The sequence below is a fragment of the Globicephala melas genome, chromosome 4, assembly GCF_963455315.2.
Source record: "Globicephala melas chromosome 4, mGloMel1.2, whole genome shotgun sequence".
NCBI classification, from domain to species: Eukaryota; Metazoa; Chordata; class Mammalia; order Artiodactyla; family Delphinidae; genus Globicephala; species Globicephala melas.
In genome coordinates, this window is record NC_083317.1 from 1,724,330 (window position 1) to 1,743,369 (window position 19,040).

The 19,040-nt window shown below is 56.6% G+C and overlaps 1 protein-coding gene across 5 annotated transcripts in view; it reads right to left on the minus strand.

Moving 5' to 3' along the window:
• The window catches only part of TRPM2 (transient receptor potential cation channel subfamily M member 2), a 50,003-nt gene that overhangs the window by 8,088 nt on the left and 22,875 nt on the right, over nucleotides 1–19,040 (minus strand). For all 5 annotated transcript variants that reach the window (XM_070045409.1, XM_030835576.2, XM_030835575.2 and 2 more), the window contains exons 11-25: nucleotides 17,188–17,309; nucleotides 16,656–16,994; nucleotides 14,442–14,579; nucleotides 12,874–13,000; nucleotides 12,540–12,685; nucleotides 11,842–11,954; nucleotides 11,216–11,429; nucleotides 9,672–9,790; nucleotides 8,942–9,074; nucleotides 8,333–8,504; nucleotides 4,130–4,313; nucleotides 2,871–3,052; nucleotides 2,504–2,636; nucleotides 1,767–1,854; nucleotides 84–171 (exon numbers count right to left, since the gene is read on the minus strand). In XM_070045409.1, the coding sequence (XP_069901510.1) occupies nucleotides 84–171; nucleotides 1,767–1,854; nucleotides 2,504–2,636; nucleotides 2,871–3,052; nucleotides 4,130–4,313; nucleotides 8,333–8,504; nucleotides 8,942–9,074; nucleotides 9,672–9,790; nucleotides 11,216–11,429; nucleotides 11,842–11,954; nucleotides 12,540–12,685; nucleotides 12,874–13,000; nucleotides 14,442–14,579; nucleotides 16,656–16,994; nucleotides 17,188–17,309 (2,298 nt within the window). The remainder of the gene's footprint in view (nucleotides 1–83; nucleotides 172–1,766; nucleotides 1,855–2,503; nucleotides 2,637–2,870; nucleotides 3,053–4,129; nucleotides 4,314–8,332; nucleotides 8,505–8,941; nucleotides 9,075–9,671; nucleotides 9,791–11,215; nucleotides 11,430–11,841; nucleotides 11,955–12,539; nucleotides 12,686–12,873; nucleotides 13,001–14,441; nucleotides 14,580–16,655; nucleotides 16,995–17,187; nucleotides 17,310–19,040) is intronic.

The following is a 19,040-nucleotide window of genomic DNA, read 5'->3' on the forward strand; positions in this document are numbered from 1 at the left end:
TGCTGCATCTCCTCCCCACGGACCCCCGGACGCAAAAGAGCACAGGTGGTAGAGACCAGCAGCTGGTACAGCCATCCACTCACCCAGGGTGGGGACGCCCTCCTCCGAGCCAAAGCCGCTGTCCCTCAGGGCTTTCACGATCCAGTGTAGCGCTCTGGCCGTCTGGGCCACCTGGAAGGCACGTCCCAAACAAGATTTGGTCAACACCTGCCCCCACACGGAATGCCCAGCTCCCACCCACCCTGTTCCACTGTGTCGCAAGGCACAGGCCTGGGGCCAGAGCGCCCAGAGTGAGGAGGGGAACCCAGGGCAGGCCCATGGGGTTGGGGGGCACAGGGTCAAGGCACAGCAGGAGGGCACGGAGGGGCGGGGACCTGGCCTCTGCCTGTCCACCCCTCCTCGTCCTGGAGTCCCAAGGCCTCCCTGACCAAAGCGCCTGCATCCACCTCCTTCACTGTGCCTACTGAAGTACATTGTGACAATGAACCTTTATGTCTGTGCCTCCCCCTGACTGGGAATCCTCAAGGATGAGATAATGCCTGCCACCCTGACATTCTCAAGGCCAGCTTTGGACAGGCACGGAGGAGGCACACAGGAGACGTGGGATGGATGGATGGATGGATGGATAGATGATGGATGGACACACAGATGGATAGAGGGAGGGAGGGATGGATGGATGGACAGTTAAATGGATAGATGGATGGATGAATGACTGGAAGGATGGACGGATGGATGAATGAATGGATGGATGGATGGATGAATGGATGGATGGACAGATGGATGGACAGATAAATGGATAGATGGATGAATGACTGGAAGGATGGATGGATGGATGAATGAATGGATGGATGGATGGATGGATGGATGGATGGATGGATGAATGGATGGATGGATAGATAGATGGATGGATGGACAGATAAATGGATAGATGGATGGATGAATGAATGGATGGATGGATAGATGGACGGATGGATGGATGGATGGGCAGATGGATCAATGGATGGTTGGGTGGATGGAGGGGCAGATGGATGGTTGGGTGGATGGATGGATGGATGGACGGATGGATGAACTAATACACATTACTGTCCCTCAGCATCACTCAGGCACCTGAGCCCAGCTGGCCTATGAGGCAATGACTCTTGGATGTGAGGCCACTCAGGGCTGCCCAGCTGATGGGAGGGCTGTCAGTGGACATTGAGGGGGGAGGGGCGGGTGGAGGCTGCTCTCCTGTTGCCCACCGGCCACCGCTCTCTCATCTGGAGCTGCTCTGAGACACCCACACGCTGCTTTCTGATGCTGCCCCTCAGTCCAGCTGTCCACACGGACATCCATACGCATCTTTGCTGGCCCCGTGGCCTCCCTCCCTCCCAGCATAGCTGGCAGCCTGAGAAAGCAGCCAAGGGCTGTTAGTAATTTCCACGGCCCCCTCCCAGGTTCCAGGTGCCCAGTCTGGAGACAGCGGCGTCTCAGAGGACAGTTCCAAGGAGGCCAGGGGAAGGTCAAGAGTTTGTTCCCTCAGACGAGCCCCTGATGTGGCCGCCACACAGTGCGGCGTGGCAGAGCTCAGGCAGGGGAGCGTTTGGTGGAATTCTCTAGAGGACGGAGAAGGTGCCCCTGCCAGTTGGGAGCAATGGCCCTGATGTCACCGCCCCCTTCTCCTGGGTGGTTTCCCAGTATGTGCACTCTCAAAGCCACCACACCACAGAGCGACCTTCCAGGTCCTTCGGAGCTGTGCCCAGAAACAGAGGTCGCAGCCCGGAACCCACCTGCTCCTCTAGAGAGGCCAGTCTCTGCTCCATGGAGCTCGACTGCTTCAGATGTGCCATTTCCAGCAGGTCCACCATGGTGTCCACCCTGCAAGAGGACACAGCTGAGCCCCGCAGGCCAGCCAGGGGCGGGATGTGAAGGAAGCCTGGCGCCTCTTTGCAGGTGGGTGACCTGTCAGATCCAGCAGCCCAGGCTCTGTTGGCCTTAATTTCACGCATCTTCCTCTTAATTTGAAAGTATTTATACCATACGTTTCCGTATAGGATGAGCACCGCCTAGTGGCCCAAGGGGAAGATCTCGCAGCCAACGGATGCCCCCGGCTCACAGGGCTGCCCCAACAGCCCCGGGCTTTGCGGGGAGCATGGCTGGGCGAGAGGCGCAGGTGTGCAGACGCGCACACGCCTGGCTCCTTGCCTCGATTTGCCACGAGTTCCACAGCCGAGTCACAATGGGGAAAGCTACCGCTGGGCACCACTGGGGACTTTGGAAGGAGGAGGACGCAGCACCGTTGTCTGGGGAATAATTGTTTGGTCTCTGTCTTCTTTTGCTACAACATAGGAATTGCACCCAAGGCGGCCTCTGTTTTTATACGAAAAATACTTCCAAACGCTCTTTTTTTTTGCGCAGGGGGATTCCTGAGCTGTCTTCCCCCCCGCCCCCCGCCCAGTGCCGCGTGTGCTGTGTGACAAAGAGCAAACGTTTCAGGAACCCCGAGGAGACCGCCCTGGTCCCGTACTTGTCATTGATGTCCTGGATCTTCTGCTCCGGCCTCTGCTTCTGCTGGATCTGCTGGTCCTGCAGGTAGTTCTCCTTCAGGTAGATCTCCCAGGACAGGAGGGCCGCCTCCTCGTTCTTCTCTAGCTTGTTCTCTGTCGGGGGAGGGGAGCCTCTGACCCACTCGGGGCCCCGCAGGGAGGGGCCGGGACCCTGAGGGGCCGGAGGAGCCAGTCCGCACCCGCCTCCAGTGGGCAGGGTGGGAAGTCGGTGGCCTGAGTGGTCTGCACGCCCACCGAGCTTCCAGAACTCTCCAAGGAGCTGCTGCCCCCACCCCACCCGGGCTCCGCCGCAGACGCGGCTCTGGGATGAGAGAGACGGCAGCTTACTGAGCTGCTTGTGTCGCTTGGCGGGGACCTTCAGGATGACCCTCTTGATGAAGAGATGCAGGTGGTTGAGAAGGATGAAGGGGGGCGGCGCGGGGGGCCTGCCCTGGTACTCCTCGATCAGGTCGTGGCGCTGGAACTTCCAGATCTGGTCCGTGCGCTCCTGGACCTGCTGGAACGTGTAGCTGCAGGGGCAGGAAGCACTGGTTACAGGGGAGCACGGGCCACCCAAACACGGTTACGAAAACATCCGTGTCCCTGCCCGGCGTGTCTGCCGTGACGGCCCATGAAGAGCACACACATCACCCAGGGGCGCAACTCCAGATGCAGGGAAAGGCAGCTGAACGGCCAGCCCCAGAATTCTGAGCTTCCTGGGAGCCAAGGGGAGAAGGAAGAAAGAAGACCTAGAGTTTAGGTTCTACAAACCTCGTTAGAGAGTAAAACAGAGATGCATGTGTTGGGAGAGGGACAGTGTCCTGCACTGGACTCTAAGAGGGGCTCGTCCCTTGGATCTGACAAACAGAAGGGACGGTGTCTTCAACAGCCTGACACATTTATTCTCTGCAACGTGTGTGTCTTGTGGATGGACGTCAACTGACCCGAATCCTTGCCAGAGAGGCCCTCGGAGGGAGGGAGGGAGGCCAGGCAGGGCCACGATGCAGCCCCTGCCCGCCGGCCTTCTGACCTCTCTGTCTCTATCACAGCCCAGCACAGGTCAGGGTCTCTCACTGTTCAGAACACGTGGTAAATCAGAAAGTGGCGACCTCATCATGCTAGCTGATGAAAGGGAAGAGAAACGGTGCCCAAACCAGGAATTAAGGGATTTTCACCAGGGTCACCACGGGTCCCAGGGGCCCTCCTGCAGAGGCCGGAAGGGGCGCTGAGGGGCTGGCGATGCCCTGAGCCATGGAAGGCAAATACAGGTGATCCTGCCTCGTCCGATTTTCAGTACGTGTGACACGCACCTCCACATCTAGAGTCGGGCGGCCAGGTCGCTGCCCCGCACCCCCTCCCTCCAGGTGGGAGGAGCCAGACGTCCACGTGCCCCAGCCCGCAGCCTCTGGGCACTCCGAGTGGCCCGTGCACTGGTCCCGCAGCAGCAGTGCCTTGACGGACTCGGCGGTGACCAGAGAGCGTGGCCGCACACGGTCCACCTGGGCTGAGCCAGGTCCCGGGTCCTGCGCTCCACCCCGCCCGCACCCCAGGGGGATGGGGGGAGGGCAAGGGGCGTGCCCCCGGCCAGGCTGGCACAGGGCGCTTACTTGAACATGGCGATGAGGAGGTTAAGCAGCAAGATGTTGGTGAAGAGAAGATAGAGGCACAGCAGGGTGACCGTCAGCCACTCGGGGAAGGCGGGCTCCCGCTGGGTCGCGTCGATCTCGGGGCATTTGGGCTTGTAGGGGTCGGTGCCATTGGGGCTGCACTGGTCCAGGTTGAAGTTCACGCCTGTGACGGGAGTGAGGGGCCAGGTGAACCAGGAAAGCCGAGTGGAAGCACAAGGGTCCTCGGGCGATGACCCCGCAGACCTGGACACCCCCACATCTGGGTGACCTCAGCTGTCAGCTCAGGCGTGAGGGCAGCCCAAAGAGGGGCAACCATCTACACCCAGGCATCCTCGCGGGCAGGAAGTGCGGCTGCCAAGGGAAGCCCGGGAGCCAGACCTGTACTCCAGGTGGGCACGTGCCCCTGTCCAGATCCAGCCATCCCACCAGGGCACTTTCTGGGCCCCAGGCGGGGGCAGCACCAGGAGGTGCTGTGTCATCATAAGACACAGGTCCCAACCCGGGAGAGCAAATTGCGGTGGGAAAGAATTCAAAGAGGAAATGAACAACCATCAAAAAGAGAAGGGAGACACAAGAAAGGAAAAACGCTGCAGAGGCAGCATTCCTATATGTGGAACGAGCGATTACAAAACGAAATATAGCCACACAACTGCAGACAAGTAAAGGATAATATTTATCCTCTATTATAATATTTGGAATATAATATTACAAAACATAAATATATATTCTGTTTGTGCATTTAAAAATCTCTGAGAAAATATACTAAGTTAATAGTGGTTAACTCTGGGAGGTGGGATTATGAACATTCTTCTTTATACTTAACTTGAATTTAAAATTTTTTTAGCAATCAGTATGCACTGTTCTGTAATCAAATGTATTTTTGACAGTGCTACTAATTTTCTAAGATAGAAACTCATTATAATAGCTAGAAATACCTATATTTTTTTAAAAAAGAGATCAAATCAATAAAATAACCTTCCATTTTAGTAAAGTAAACCCAGAGCAAGCAGAAGGAAGGGAATAATTAAGAGCAGAATGCAAATAAATGAAATAGAGACAAAAACAATAAAGAAAATCAACACAACCAAAATCTTTTTCTTGGAAAAGATGAACAGAATTACAACCTTTTAGCTAGACTGATGCAGAAAAAAAAAAAGACTCAAATGGCTAAATCATAGCTGAAAGAGAGGACATTGCAACCAACCTTACAAAAACAGAAAAATCTATAAGGAAATACTACCAAAAAATTTATGCTAACAAATTAGATGACTTAAAAAAAATGGAAAAATTCCTAGAAAGACACAAACTACCAAAAGTGACTGAAAAAGAAGTAGAAAATATAAATAGACCTATAACAAGTAAAGATATTGAATGTGTAATTTTAAGACTTCACACAAAGAAAAGTCCAGGCCTGGATGGCTTCTCTGGTGAATTCGACCAAATATTTAAAGAATAATGAAGACCAATCCTTCATAAGCTTTTCCAAAATATAAGAGAGGAGGGACTACTTTCTAAGTGATTCTATGAGGCCAGTATTACTCTCATACCAGAACCAGACAAAAACATTACAAGAAAAGAAAACTACAGACCAACACCCTTTAAGAATATAGATGCAAAAATGCTCAACAAAATGCTAGCAAACTGAAGGCTGCAACGTATGAAAAGATTTACACACCGTGACTAAGCGAAATATATCCCAGGAATGCAAAGTCCGTTTAACATCTGAAGATCAATTAATATAAAACACCATATTAATAATATAAAGAAAATAAACCGTATGAACATTTCAATTGATGCAGGAAAAGCATCTGACAAACCGAACACCCTTCCACAATACACGCACTCAAGAAACTAGGAATAGAGGGGAACTTCGTCAACCTGATGAAGGATATTTACAAAAACCCATAGCTCACATCGCACTTAGTAGTGAAGGACTGAAAGCTTCCCCGACGATCAGGGACAGGATAAAGACATGTGTTCTTGATACGTTTCAACACTGTACCAGAGGTTCTAACCAGGATAATTAGGCAGGAAAAAGAAATAAAAGACATCCAGACTGGAAAGGAACAAGTAAAATTATCTCTATTTGCAGATGACATCATCATAGCAAATCTCCAAAAAGTGCACTTAAAAACTATTAGAACTAATAAAGAAGTTCAGCAAGGTTTCAGGATACAAGTTCAATATACAAAATATAGTGTATTTCCACACACAAGCAGTAAACAATCCAATTAATAAAACAATTCTACTTACAGCAGCATGAAAAAGAATAAAACACTTAGGAATAAATTTAACAGAAGAAGTGCAACTTACACACTGAAAAATAAAAAAATATTATGGAAAGAAATGAAAGATTTAAATAAGTGGAAGACATCACATGTTTACAGTCAAAATCCTAGATGCTCTTTTTGGAAAAATTGATAAGATGACCCAGAAGTTCATGTGGACCCAAGGACCCAGAGGCCAAGACGATCTTGAAAAAAAGAACAAAGTTGAAAGACTCACGCTTCCTGATTTGAAAACTTACTACAAAGCTATACTAGCCAGGACTGTGGTGTTGGCACAAGGGTAGACACAGATCAACGGAATAGAACTGACAGCCTAGAGATCAACGCTTTCATTCATGGTCAGTTGATTTTTGACAAGGGTGCCCAGACAATTCAACAGGGAAAGAACGGTCTTTTCAACAAAGGGGGCTAGAACAACTGAATGCTTGCTGTAAAAGAATGACTCTCACGTTGTATACAAAATTAATCTAAACAGATCAAAGGCCAAGAGTAGGTGCTAAAGCTATAAAACTTTTAGAATAATACCATAGGCATAAGTCTTCCTGACCTTGGCTAGCCCAAAAGCACACGTGATCAAAGAGATTGACAAGGTGAGTTTCAACACAACTGAAAACTTTTGTGTTTCAAAGGACAACATAAAGAAAGTGAAGAGACAACCCACAGAATGGCGAATAACTTGCACATCATATATACGATAAGGGCCTGGTAACCGTATGTAAGGAACTCTTACAACTCGATGAAAAGACCAATACCCACTTGAAAAATGGGCAAAGGATAGAAACAGATATTTTTCCAAAGAAGATGGCTCAGAAATCACATGAGGAGATGCTCGACATCACTGGCCATCAGGGAAGTGCAAATCAAACCACAGTGAGAGAACTTCCCGCCCAGTAGGGTGGCTCGAATCAAAAAAGACAGATAATAACAAGTGTTGGCGAGAATGCGGAGAGATTGGAACCTCATACATTGCTGGTGCAGCTGCTGTGGGAAACAGTCTGGCAGCTTCTCAAAAAGTGAAACACAGAATTACCATGTGACCCAGCCATTCCACTCCCAGGCATACATCCAAAAGAAATGACAACGTGTCCACACAAAAATTTACAGAAAACGTAGTCACATTAGTCATAAGAGCCAAAAAGTAGAAACCACTCAAATGTTCACCAACCTATGGATGGATAAACAGAACGTGGCAAATCCAACCAATGGAATATTATTTGGCAACAGAAAGGAATTAAATGCTGACACAGACCACTATACGGACGACTCTTGAAAACATTATGCTAAATAAAAGCAGCAAGACACAAAAGACTATGTATTACATGATCGACTTTATACGAAACGTCCAGAAAAGGCAAGTTCTATAGAGACAGAAAGTCGATTAGAGGTCACCTACGGTTGAGGGGAAGGGGGAAGGGGAGTGACTACTAATGGGCACTGGGTGTCTCTTTGGGGTGATGCAAATGTTCTAAAATTAGGTTCTGTAAATATACTAAAAACCACTGCAGCGAACATTTCATACCGCCGAGCCTTACGGTAATGTGAATTAAATCTCAGTGAAGCTCTTCAAGAGAACAAGCTCAGTACACAGAGCGAGTTCTCTGTGTCCAGAGAAGGAGGACTCATTTCTGACTGCAGTGGGAGGAACAGAAGGAATAGGGCAGCATTTAATGCTGGGGGGTGGGGGTCAGCTGATGCCCCAGGGCCCCACCTCCCCGAAGCTGCGAGGTACGGCTCAGGCTCCGCCAGCTGGCGCCCTCCCTGCTCAGCTGGACCCAGCGTGCACCTGTCTCTTTCGGCCACGGCCCCCGGGCCCTCCCTGCCCCACTTCTGTGAGCTTGCAGGACCCCCGCTGGGCTGGCCCCTCTTTTCCCCAGGCTGTCAGGGCCCATTGTACCGTCGATGTAGGCCGGGATCTGCCCGAAGATGGTGAGATACGAGTGGTAGACGACCCCCCGGAAGATCCACTCCGCCCGCCTCTCGTTGTGGATGAGGATGGCCTGCTTGGCCACCCCGAAGGACACGACCCACACGGCCAGCAGGAAGAGGAAAAAGAAGACATCCTTCATCTGCGGGGACAGGGAGACACCAGGCTGCAGCCCCACACCCTCACTGCCCACAGGTGGGCTCCTGTGTGCCCTGCGGCGGAGGGGGGCTCCATCGACGCCCACGGCATGGACGCCTAGAGCCAGGAGCTCCGGGGGAACAGCCCTGGGGCTGCCCCAACACCTCAAAGGTGCGCCGGGCACCCCTGAAGTGCGGGAAGGGTCCAACGTCACCATGACCCAGGAGGGGAGTGATAGGAGCTGTAACCAGGATCAGGAATGAGCTGTGGAGATCAGGCAGGGCTGCCTGGAGGAGGCAACATACAGGCAAAGACCCGAGACGGGCGTGCCCGGGGGTGGGAGCCCGAGGGGCAAGGCCGGGACTGGGGATCTCACGGGGTGTGCCGAAGCCCTGGGGCACCTCACTTGCAACTGGCGTCAGGGGCCCCTTGTCCCCTCACCATCCGCTTCACGATGATGATCTTGGGCCCCAGCGTCTTGCTGATGGTGAAAATATGCATCAGACGCAAGCAGAACATGATGAAGTCCAGGGAGAGGACGATGCGCCCAGGGTACAGCAGCGAGGGGACGAGCCTGGCCGGGCAGAAGCAGGGCCTCAGCCGGCTGCCCCCAGGGCCTGCCCCGGTCCAGGGAGAGGACGATGCGCCCGGGGTACAGCAGCGAGGGGACGAGCCTGGCCGGGCAGAAGCAGGGGCCTCAGCCAGCCGCCCCCAGGGCCTGGCCCCGGCCTCCTGCTCACCTGCCCCAGTCCAGGGGCAACCCCGGGACCCCAAAGTACTAAAGCTGGGTGTGAGCTCAGGGGCAGCGCCTCCAGGAGGGTCTAGAAGCCCAGCCACGGGCAGAGAAGCCAGGCCGCGTGGGCGTCCCGGGAACCAGAGGCTGCGCCGGGCAGTCTCGCCTGGTGGAGAAAGCGGGTCACGGCAGGGCAGACACGCACAGCCTTGACGGGCAGTGGAGAGGTCAGAGCCCCAGGCTGGGATGCAGGCGCACGCACGCGGCAGCCACCCGCAGTGACAGAGCCCCGAGTCTCCGCCCTGTTTCCCTCACCGGCCCCGGGCGGGGGCAGGGCACCCTCGGGACAGATGCGTCCAGAGAGGAGCTGAGCCTCGCGGGGGTCCCTGGCCTGTGGCCTCATCCAGAGCCAGCCCTGTGGGGCGGCTGACTCCTCACCGGCAAATCAGCCCCGCCATGAAGAGCAGGATAGCACAGATGTCCAGCTTGTTCCAGAAATCGCTGAAGTACAGGAGCGCCATCTTCATCAGGCCACACTCGTCCGGGTCGTAGAAGAGCTGGGGGGGGGACACAGCGGGCCCAGTGCCTTATGCCTCTCACAGCCCCAGCAACCAGCAAACCACGGCCTCCTGGGGAGGGGCCACGGGCAGGACACGTGGGCTCCCTCGCCCCAGCCTCAAGCGAAGGCGTCAGGGGCCAGCTCCTCTCCCACAGGGCGCGCTCCCCGACCCCTGCAGCGGCCCCCAGAGGAGGGAGAGACGGTGGAGCGACCGTGGCCCTGCTTGGCCTGCCCCGCGGGAGTCCCCACCCCAGACCCCAGCAGCTGGGTGCGCGGGGCAGGCGGCCCCACGGGAGCAACCGGGTCCCCTCCCTGGCACCGCTGGGCAGACTCCGGGAGAAGGGTCTGCCCTCTGTCCTGGGGCTGCCCGCGGTGAGGCTGGGGCCCAGGGACTGGGGGCTTCTGCTGCAGGAGGCCGTGCGGGACGAGGCGAGGCCCGCGGAGCCAGCGCGGCCCCAGGCCCGGCCGCCCGCCCTGCACCTCCTTCCTGGGGACCCTGACGGTGCCCTCGGGTCCCCCGCAGGCGGTGGCGTTGATGCCTGTGAGCTAAGCTGGCCTTATCTCGGGGCTCGTGGCTGCCAAGTGCAGAGAGCAGGGGCGCGTCTGAGCAGCGTCTCTCAGCGGGCCGGCCCCTCCCCACGCCAGCTGAGGCTCACGTTCACCGCTGCCTCCAGGTACTGGCAGGTGGGGACAGTGTGGGAACGGGGGGGCGGACGAGCCGTGAGGATCAGCCTTTCCCTCTGCCCCGGGCCTCCGAGGAGGCCTCTGAGCCCGGAAGGGGTCTTTCTTCACCAGGTCGTCTCACGGCGGGACTCAGGATGGGGCCTGGGCCACGCAGGGCCAGCTTGGCCTCCAGGGGGCTGGACACTGTGGTGGGCCACCCCTCAGCACCTGACCGACCCCCGGGAAACACCCTGCCCCCCGAGGGGAGGGGCAACAGGAGCTCTGTGTCTAGAATCCTTGGACGGACGCTGCCGTGCACCTCGACCCTCGGCCGATGTTAAGCTGTGGCCTCCTGTGCTGGCTCAGGGCGCTGGGGGTGCTTCTGGAGAATCACCAAACCCAAGAGCAGTCTCGGGACCCCACAGTTTGCAGTGCCCTTCACAGCGCGGCCGGGGTCTCACAGCCCCCCAAGTCCAGGAGGCCGCGTGGTGAGGGCACCCCGTTTGGGGTGATTAGGGAGGGTTTCAAGCAAAAAGCAGCGCCTGGGGAGGGGTGGCCAGGTGGAGGAGGGGCAAGGGCCGGTGTGGCTGCTGGACCGCAGGCCGCCCTTTCCAAGGGGCCCTGCCCGCTCTCAGTGGCCCCGTGAGTCTCGCCGGGGTCGGCACTGGGCCAAGGACCACCGGGAGAAAGTGCCCGAGCCCAGGGAGCTGCCCGGGGGCGGGAGGGTCAGTGGGTGGGGCTGGGGCTGGGCAGGGCCCACCTGCCGCAGCTCCTCGCACACCAGGGAGCAGAGCCAGAGGTAGATGAGGCACTCGCAGCCCGAGGGCCTGGGCTGGAAATCCACCATGAGCACGTAGGCGAAGAGGCAGAGGAAGGCGAAGTACGACAGGATGTTCAGGTGGAAGACGACCACGGGCGCGCTGAAGAAGGCGCGGATGCGGGCCAGGCCCCCCTCGGCCTGCAGCCGCCTGTCCCTGGGGCAGACACGGGGCGGGGCGCGGCCGTGAGGCGCCTGACGGCGACACAGGCCACAGCGCAGAGAAGGGAGGCCCGGGACCCGCATGCGGCTCTGCCCCTGCACGCGTGGCTTCAGCGGGGGCTCAGCCAGACGGCCCCACGAGGGGTCCCCAGAGGGCCCTCGGGTTCCTTTCGGGCTGTAACAAAATACTCAGGCCACGGTGGTGGTGCGGGCAGGGCGGCGCTCGGCCCCCTGCGGGTACTGGGGGACAGCAGGTCTCGGCCCGGGGGGGCCCTCCCCCAAGCGTGGTTCCCCTCCGTCCTGGGATCAGTGGCAGCGGTGAGGACCCCCGAGAGAGGGTGCTTGGGATGGAAGGTCCGGACCCCCGGGCCCCCAGCCCCGGCCCCCACCCGCAGCCAGGCCGGCACCTGAAGGAGATGAGGCCCGTGTAGAGCAGCGGGAAGGCCAGCATGCACAGGGCCAGCTGCCAGAGCCCATTGTCCACGCAGAGCTGACCCCACCACACCTTGGTCAGGAAGGCCTGCGGACACGGGCGCCGGTGTCAACGTGATGGGCGGCCACCACCCCTGACCCCGTGCTCCCTGAGGCCGAGGAAGAGGCTCCCTGTGGGCAGGGCGGGGCCAGCTCTCCCAGACAGAAGGGGCGGAGAGCAGGGCTCAAGCCCAGCATTTCCGTCCCCCCGTCTCCCACCAGCTGGCGCTTCTGAGCTCTCTCCGGGGGTGGGGGTGTGGACAGGACCCCCTCCCCGCCACGTCCCTGGGATCCAGCATGGACGGCACACGACAGTGCTGTGGACGTGGTGACAGCAGGAGGCTGTGCTCCAAGGAAGCACCAGGGTTCCGAGGGACACCCACTGTGTGCCACGCACGCCACGTCACCAAGGAAACGCCAGAGCGCCCTGCACTCGGTGCTCCGGGAGGATGCCCCGCCCCCCACGTGCCCCTCGCGAGGCCCCAGGCAGAGGGGGTGGGCGTCCGAGTCCTGTCCCTGGGACCTCCTGGGGGCCTGCTGGGGGCTCCCACATAGGGCCCTCCTGTGCCGTCTGTGTGAGCGGGAGGCCGCGTCTGCCCCTGCAGCAGCGCGGCAGGTGTTTCTGGAAGGTCACCTGGATGCCCCCGTGAGACACGAACTTCATGTCCTTGGCCTCCAGGGCCAGCTGCAGGCAGGTGGTCTTGCCCCAGGCCTCCGACACGCGGACCAGCAGCTTCTGAGCTCTCTCCTCATCTTTGCGGTAGCACTCGGTGAAGACCCCTGGATGGGAGGAAGCCCGCGTCACAGCAGCCGTGTCCCCAGCAGTGACAGCCGAGGACAGTGTCGGAGCAGGGCCTCTCCAGGTGACACAGCCTGAACACGGATGGCGCTGAGACTCGGGGCGAGGACCCCAGGGGGACCCATGAGGAGCTGAGCCCAGGCCCGAGGCCGCGGCCCCAGGAACTCACCGATGGCTCTCTGCTCAAACTCGTCAGCCAGCAGCAGCATCTCCTCCAAGCTGTCCGTGTCCTCCTCCTTGGACAGCTCCTTCAGGATCTTGCTGCAGGCCAAGGCCGCAGCGATGCAGTCCTGGCTCTGGGCACCAGGGGAAGCCACCGTGAGGACCTGCATGGCCCAGCCCCGGGAGCCCCCGACACACCGCCCAGGGCGATGAGAGCAGAGGCCCCGAGACAGCACAGGCTGTGGAGCAAGTACTGTGGCTCCTTCCCTATAAACCACTGGGCTCACCCACATCACAGGTAAGCCCTGCTGATGGCCAGTTTCCTGCACGGGCCGGCAGAGTGGTCTGCTTACCAGGCAGCCCACTTGCCTCCCCAGAACGTGGACTGGACACTGGTGCTAGCACAGCCCTGCCAGTACGAGGTCCGGCTAACCTCATGCATGGAGCACCTGAGGGGGAGAGGCGGGGACCAGGCCCTCGCACGTCCCTGTCCAAAGCCGGGGTGCCCTGCCTCGGGGGCACTGCCAGTCCCAGGCACCAGAGTGGGGGCCCGGAAGATCTCATGGAGGGTCTCAAAGCTCAGCCCGGAGGCGCTGGGTCTGAGGGCAGTGCCAGCCCGGGCGAGGGGTTGGTGTCAGAGCCTGGAAACCCGGGTTTGGCTTTTCTGTCCCCTGAGCCCCAAGGGGGTCTCTCGGGGGTCCTCACTGCTGCCACTGATCCCAGGAGGACTGTGAGGCCACAGTCGGGCCCAGCTCTGTCGCCGACCCCTCCCCCAAGCACCTTGCGCGAGGGCAAACCTCCCAGAACTATGGACAAGCGGGGAGCCACCAGAGCCTTTGCTGGGACCCTGGGGGGAGCGGGCTCTCGAGAGCAGCCTGGAAATGCCAGCACCTAAAAGCGGGGCCTCTCTGAGAAAAAATGACAGAACTTTACTTTCCCGTTACGAGGAGAGTCAGCTCGAACTAAAGGAAAGCCACACAGGAAGACTTGGGCCTGCGGTGCCCTGTTTCTCAGGGAGCTCCCCGGCAAGTCCCCCGCAGCGGGTGACGAGGCCGCACACAGGCCCAGGGACTAGGACCCCGGCAGGCCAGCCAGCAGGCGTTCCCAGACGGCCTGCCAACAGCTCAGGGCAATGGCACCTGGGAAGCGCCCCTCTCAGTAACAGATTGTGTCTGAGACGCCCAACCATCAATGGAAAGAGAGGCCGCCCCTCCGCGGATGGAATTTGCCTGCGGAGCCTACAGACCGGGGGGGCAGGGTGGGGGGCCCAGCACGTGCGCTGACCACCAGAACGTGTGGGTCACAGAGGGCGGCCCAGACAGACCACAGGGGGAGACTACGTGGCACTCCTTTTTAAAAATTCTCTTCTTGCCTAGGGCCTAGGGCCAAGCTCTCTGTCCTCCAACCCTGGACACCCTGAGCTCCTTCTGCTGTTGTGGACACCCACTGCCCTCCCTGCATGGCCCTGTGCTGCGGACCAACCCCTTGCGGTTGGCTCTCTGGCCAGGAGCCCCAGCTAGAGCCCTGTCCCTGGTCCCCCCATAGCCATGCGTGCCAGGAAGCGGGTCTGGGTACCTGAGCCCAGATGATTTCTGCCAGCTCCCGGCGGTTCTGGATGATGGCCCAAATGAGCAGATCACGGACAGGGTCCACGGTGAAGGCCACGTGGCCTGAGGAACGCTTGTACAGGGACCGGAGACTCACTCCCTGCACCTGGGGAGCAGCGGACAGTTAGAGCCTCACCTAGGGCCCCACGAGCATCAGAACCCCGGGGCCTATGGAGGGTCCCGAGCTCAGCCCCACCGTCCCTGGGGGATGAGCCCTGCAAGCTGCATTTCCAGCAACACCCAAATCTTTCTCATGCACACCGGGGTTTTTAAAGCACCCCTCTGGAGACGTGAAGACACGCCCCAATAGTGCAATACCCAGTTACCTCCCACACCAATATCTGTAGACCTTTGTGGCTAGCCAGGCACCCCAACATTTCCTACTCTTATCTACTGGCATCAAAGCCTTCTTCTATGAAGTAAAATTCTAACACGGTCTGTTAATAGATTCATGCTGTGAGCTCCTCAAGGGAACCTACACCATGTCTCCTGCAGAGAAGGTCAGCAAGAAACACCAGACAGACAAAGCCATGTGTGAGTGGGAAGGCCCTGACCCCAGACACACTCAACCTACAGTGATATGAGAACCCAGGCTTCCTGGCCCATCAGTAAATAAACACATCCGCAGACAGTCTGGAAACAATTCCCAGAAGCAAACAACACACTTCCCACATCACACACAAAATTGCACTTTCCTTAAGTGATTTTAGAAATCGCCTGAAGACTCATCTTTATAAAAAAAGAAAAATTAGTTCATCTTCTTAAATTACAGACATGGGTCTGTGTAAGCTTCCACTTGAGCACATTCCAACTGGACATCTTAAACACAGTGAAATCAAGAAAAGCAGAACTGTAAATATATAAAACCAAGCCACAGCCACATCATTCTCAGGGGTCAGGAAGAGCTCACACAGGACAATGGACAGATTTGCAAACCTGAAGGAAGTGGATAATTTTCTAGCAGGAAAAAACCAAAATCAAATATGATCTTAGAACAGACAGAAAACCTAAACATCAGGACCATCAGGAAAGAAAATGAGAAAGTTATCAGTTACTACCCAAAAAGGCACCGGGCCCTGATGGACTCCTAGGGGAGTCTGCCAAGCTTGTAAGAAGCAGTGGACTCCGGCCACATAAACTGTTCCAGGGCAGAGAAAGAAGAAAGGCTTCCCAATGTTTTTACAGAGCTAACATAAAATTGATACCAGAACCTGACAAATACACCCCCCCCCCGAAATAAAACTACAATTAAAGACTTAAACATTCTGCTGCAAAACCCTGAAAATATTGGGAATCCAACACCATATTGAATACATGTTACCCTGCAGTCGAGTTGAGATTCAAAACAGGAATCAAAAAATAAGAACGACCTATAATTCACCAAATTCATAGGTCAAAGAAGAGCAGTTCAACTCCTCGAAAGGCATCTGACAAAGATCGGCACTGAGGCTTCGTTTGTAAAAACTTAATAAGTCGGAAGAAGAGGCTCCCTCACATAAATACAAACACCAGCGTCGTACTTCGTGTCGAGAGGCTGCGGGATTCCCATCAAATAAGGATGCAGACGAGAAAAGCCCCTGTCCTATTGTTGCAACACACATGCGTCTCACAGAGATACGCGTGGGACATGCTGACCTGGCTACACAGACACCGATTACACCTGTGAGCAGGGCTCGGGGTACAGGGCACAGGCGAGAGCATTCTCCCCACATAACTTTTGGTACCATTGGAGGTCTTCAGAAAGGGAGAGTTATGGACGGAACTGCGTCCCCCAAATTTCATATGTTGAAGCCCCATCCCCTAATGTGACTGTAATTTGGAGATGGGCTTTCAAGCATGTGATCAAGGTTAAATGAGGTCATGAGAGTGGGGTGCTCATCCAACAGGACCAGCGTTCCTTGGAGAAGAGGCAACGATACCAGACACACTGAGGACAGGCCGTGTGAGGACAGGGTAAGAAGATGGTTGGTCCCCTGCAGGTCAGGAGAGACCTCACCGGAAGCCCACTGCCGACACATTGACCTTGACTCCAGGCTCCAGGGCAAGGAGAAAAAGACGCCTGCTGTGTAAGCCACCCCACCTGTGTTACGGCAGCCCAAGCTGACTTTCCCAGTGAAAATAAAGCCCGTGTTTCAAAGGTCCGAGGACACAGCGGTGCGCATGGCACACGGCCAGCACTCACACTGAGCTTGATGTTGGGCACCGCGAGCAGGAGGCGCGGACGGTCGCTGGAGCGGGGCCGGGGGTACAGCGGCTGCGTGGAGTCCCCCAGGAGCTCCCGCAGCACCTGGGCCACGTGGTGCATCTGCACACGGGGCGCCGGGCGCTCGGGCTCCTCGGCCAGCGCCTTTTGCAGCTTGTAGTGGAACAGGCAGGTGGGCTCCAGGTTCTCGTACAGGTAGAGCAGCGTGTCCCACGTGACGAACTCCTTCAGCCGCACCCCGTTCTCCAGGAAGAGCTTTACGAACTCGGGCTTGTTGGCGATGAGGGCGGCCGTCATCATGGGGTACAGCTCTGAGGGCTGAGAGCGGGCCGTGGGGGGCCGTGCATGTGGTCATCGCCCCGCATAACCCTTATCTCGGTGCCCCCGAGACGGGGATGCCAGGAGACGTGCCAGCCGCCCTCACTGAGGGCAGAGCTGGGGTCTGGACGAGGCCACCTCAGGGCCTGCCCTTGTTCCGAGGCCCAGCAAGCCCCTCCCCCCACAGCCTCACCTTCCACTGACGCTCGTCCGTGAAGATCTCACTCCGGGCGATGTCCACGCGGTTCCACGCCACTGCTAACTTCAGCTGGTGGTCCCAGTTCTCGTGGCCAAAGTGGTCGTGGCTCCGAGAGGCTGCAGGTTAAAGCACATGCGTCAGGGGCTCTGATCTGGGCCTCCAAGCCACGCCCCATCTGTCAAAGTCAGAGAGGGAGGAGTGTGTCACCAACCCGTCTCCATCATTTTAATTGAACAGATAAGGTCACAAAATCACCGCCATCCCCCACCCTTCCCCTGCACGCACCCTTATAAAATCCCTTTTCCTTTCAGTGGTAGAATCAGAGAATCTCTGGGTTTCTGTCACCACTCCCACTCACCCCAGCCCTCCACTCTGTCCCCAGCTCCTGGTCAAGCCCCCACCCTAAGTTTAAACTAGACACGGGTCTCTGAAAGGCAGGCGTTTCAGATTCACACTCAAAAGTTGGACCACAAAGACCATCACGTTTCCTTCCCTTGCCCTGTTTGCAAAACCACCACCTCACCCAGGTTCTCAGTGCAAGTATTTTGCCCAACTAGTTTCTGCTCTTGCTGGGTTAACATTTTAAAACATGGGTTGTTATTTGGGGAAAAAGGAAAAAGAACTTGGACCCTTACCTCACACCACACAGAAAAAGTAACCTGAGGCAGAAAATAAACCTAATATAAAAGCTGTGGCTGCAGAGCTTCCACAGTGAAACAGACGAAAATGTGCAGCTGGGGGAAAGGAGAAGATTTCCTGGGATGCAAAGAACGTGAATCATAAAGAGAACAATCAGTAAACTAAAATGTGTTAAAATACAAGCCTTCTGCTCTCCAAAGACACCTCGAAGGACGTATAAAAGCAGACCACGAGGGGCTTCCCTGGTGGCGCAGTGGTTAAGAATCCGCCTGCCAATGCAGGGGACACGGGTTCGAGCCCTGGTCCGGGAAGATCCCACATGCCGTGGAGCAACTAAGCCCGTGCGCCACAACTACTGAGCCTGTGCTCTGGAGCCCGAGAGCCACAACTACCGAGCCCGCATGCCGCAAGTACTGAAGCCCACGTACCTAGAGCCCATGCTCCACCACAAGAGAAGCCACCACAATGAGAAGCCCATGCACTGCAAGAAAGAGTAGTCTCCACTCGCAGCAACTAGAGAAAGCCCGCACGCAGCAACAAAGACCCAACGCAGCCAAAAATAATAAAATAAATAAATTTATTGGAAAAAAAAAAAGCAGGGCTTCCCTGGTGGCGCAGTGGTTGAGAATCCGCCTGCCGATGCAGGGGACACGGGTTCATGCCCCGGTCTGGGAAGATCCCACATGCCGCAGAGCGGCTGGGCCTGTGAGCCATGGCCTCTGAGCCTGTGCGTCCGGAGCCTGTGCTCCGCAACGGGAGAGGCCACAAGAGTGAGAGGCCCGCGTACCGCAAAAAAAAAAAAAAAAAAAAAATCAGACGATGAACCAAGAGAAAATATACCCAACACATAGATCCGACACAGGATTTGTATGAGAATATGTCAAGAACTCATACACCTCAAAAATAAGAAGACAAATAAACACAGACACAAGATCTGACAGACATTTCCCCAAGATGAAATACAGATGGCCAGGAAGCCCAGGGAGACGCAAATCCAAACCACACCGAGATCTCCCTTCACGGCCACCAGGAGGGCTGTAGCTTCAAAGACTGACAGTACCAAGTGCTGGCAAGGGTGCAGAGGAGCCCAGCCCCGCATCCATGGCGTGTGGACGGAGGCACAGAGAAGCGAAAGCTATCCTCTGCTACGACAGCCCCTGCTCTGCCGTCAGCGCTGGCCTGGGGCTGGTGTCCCGCCAGGGTGAGGG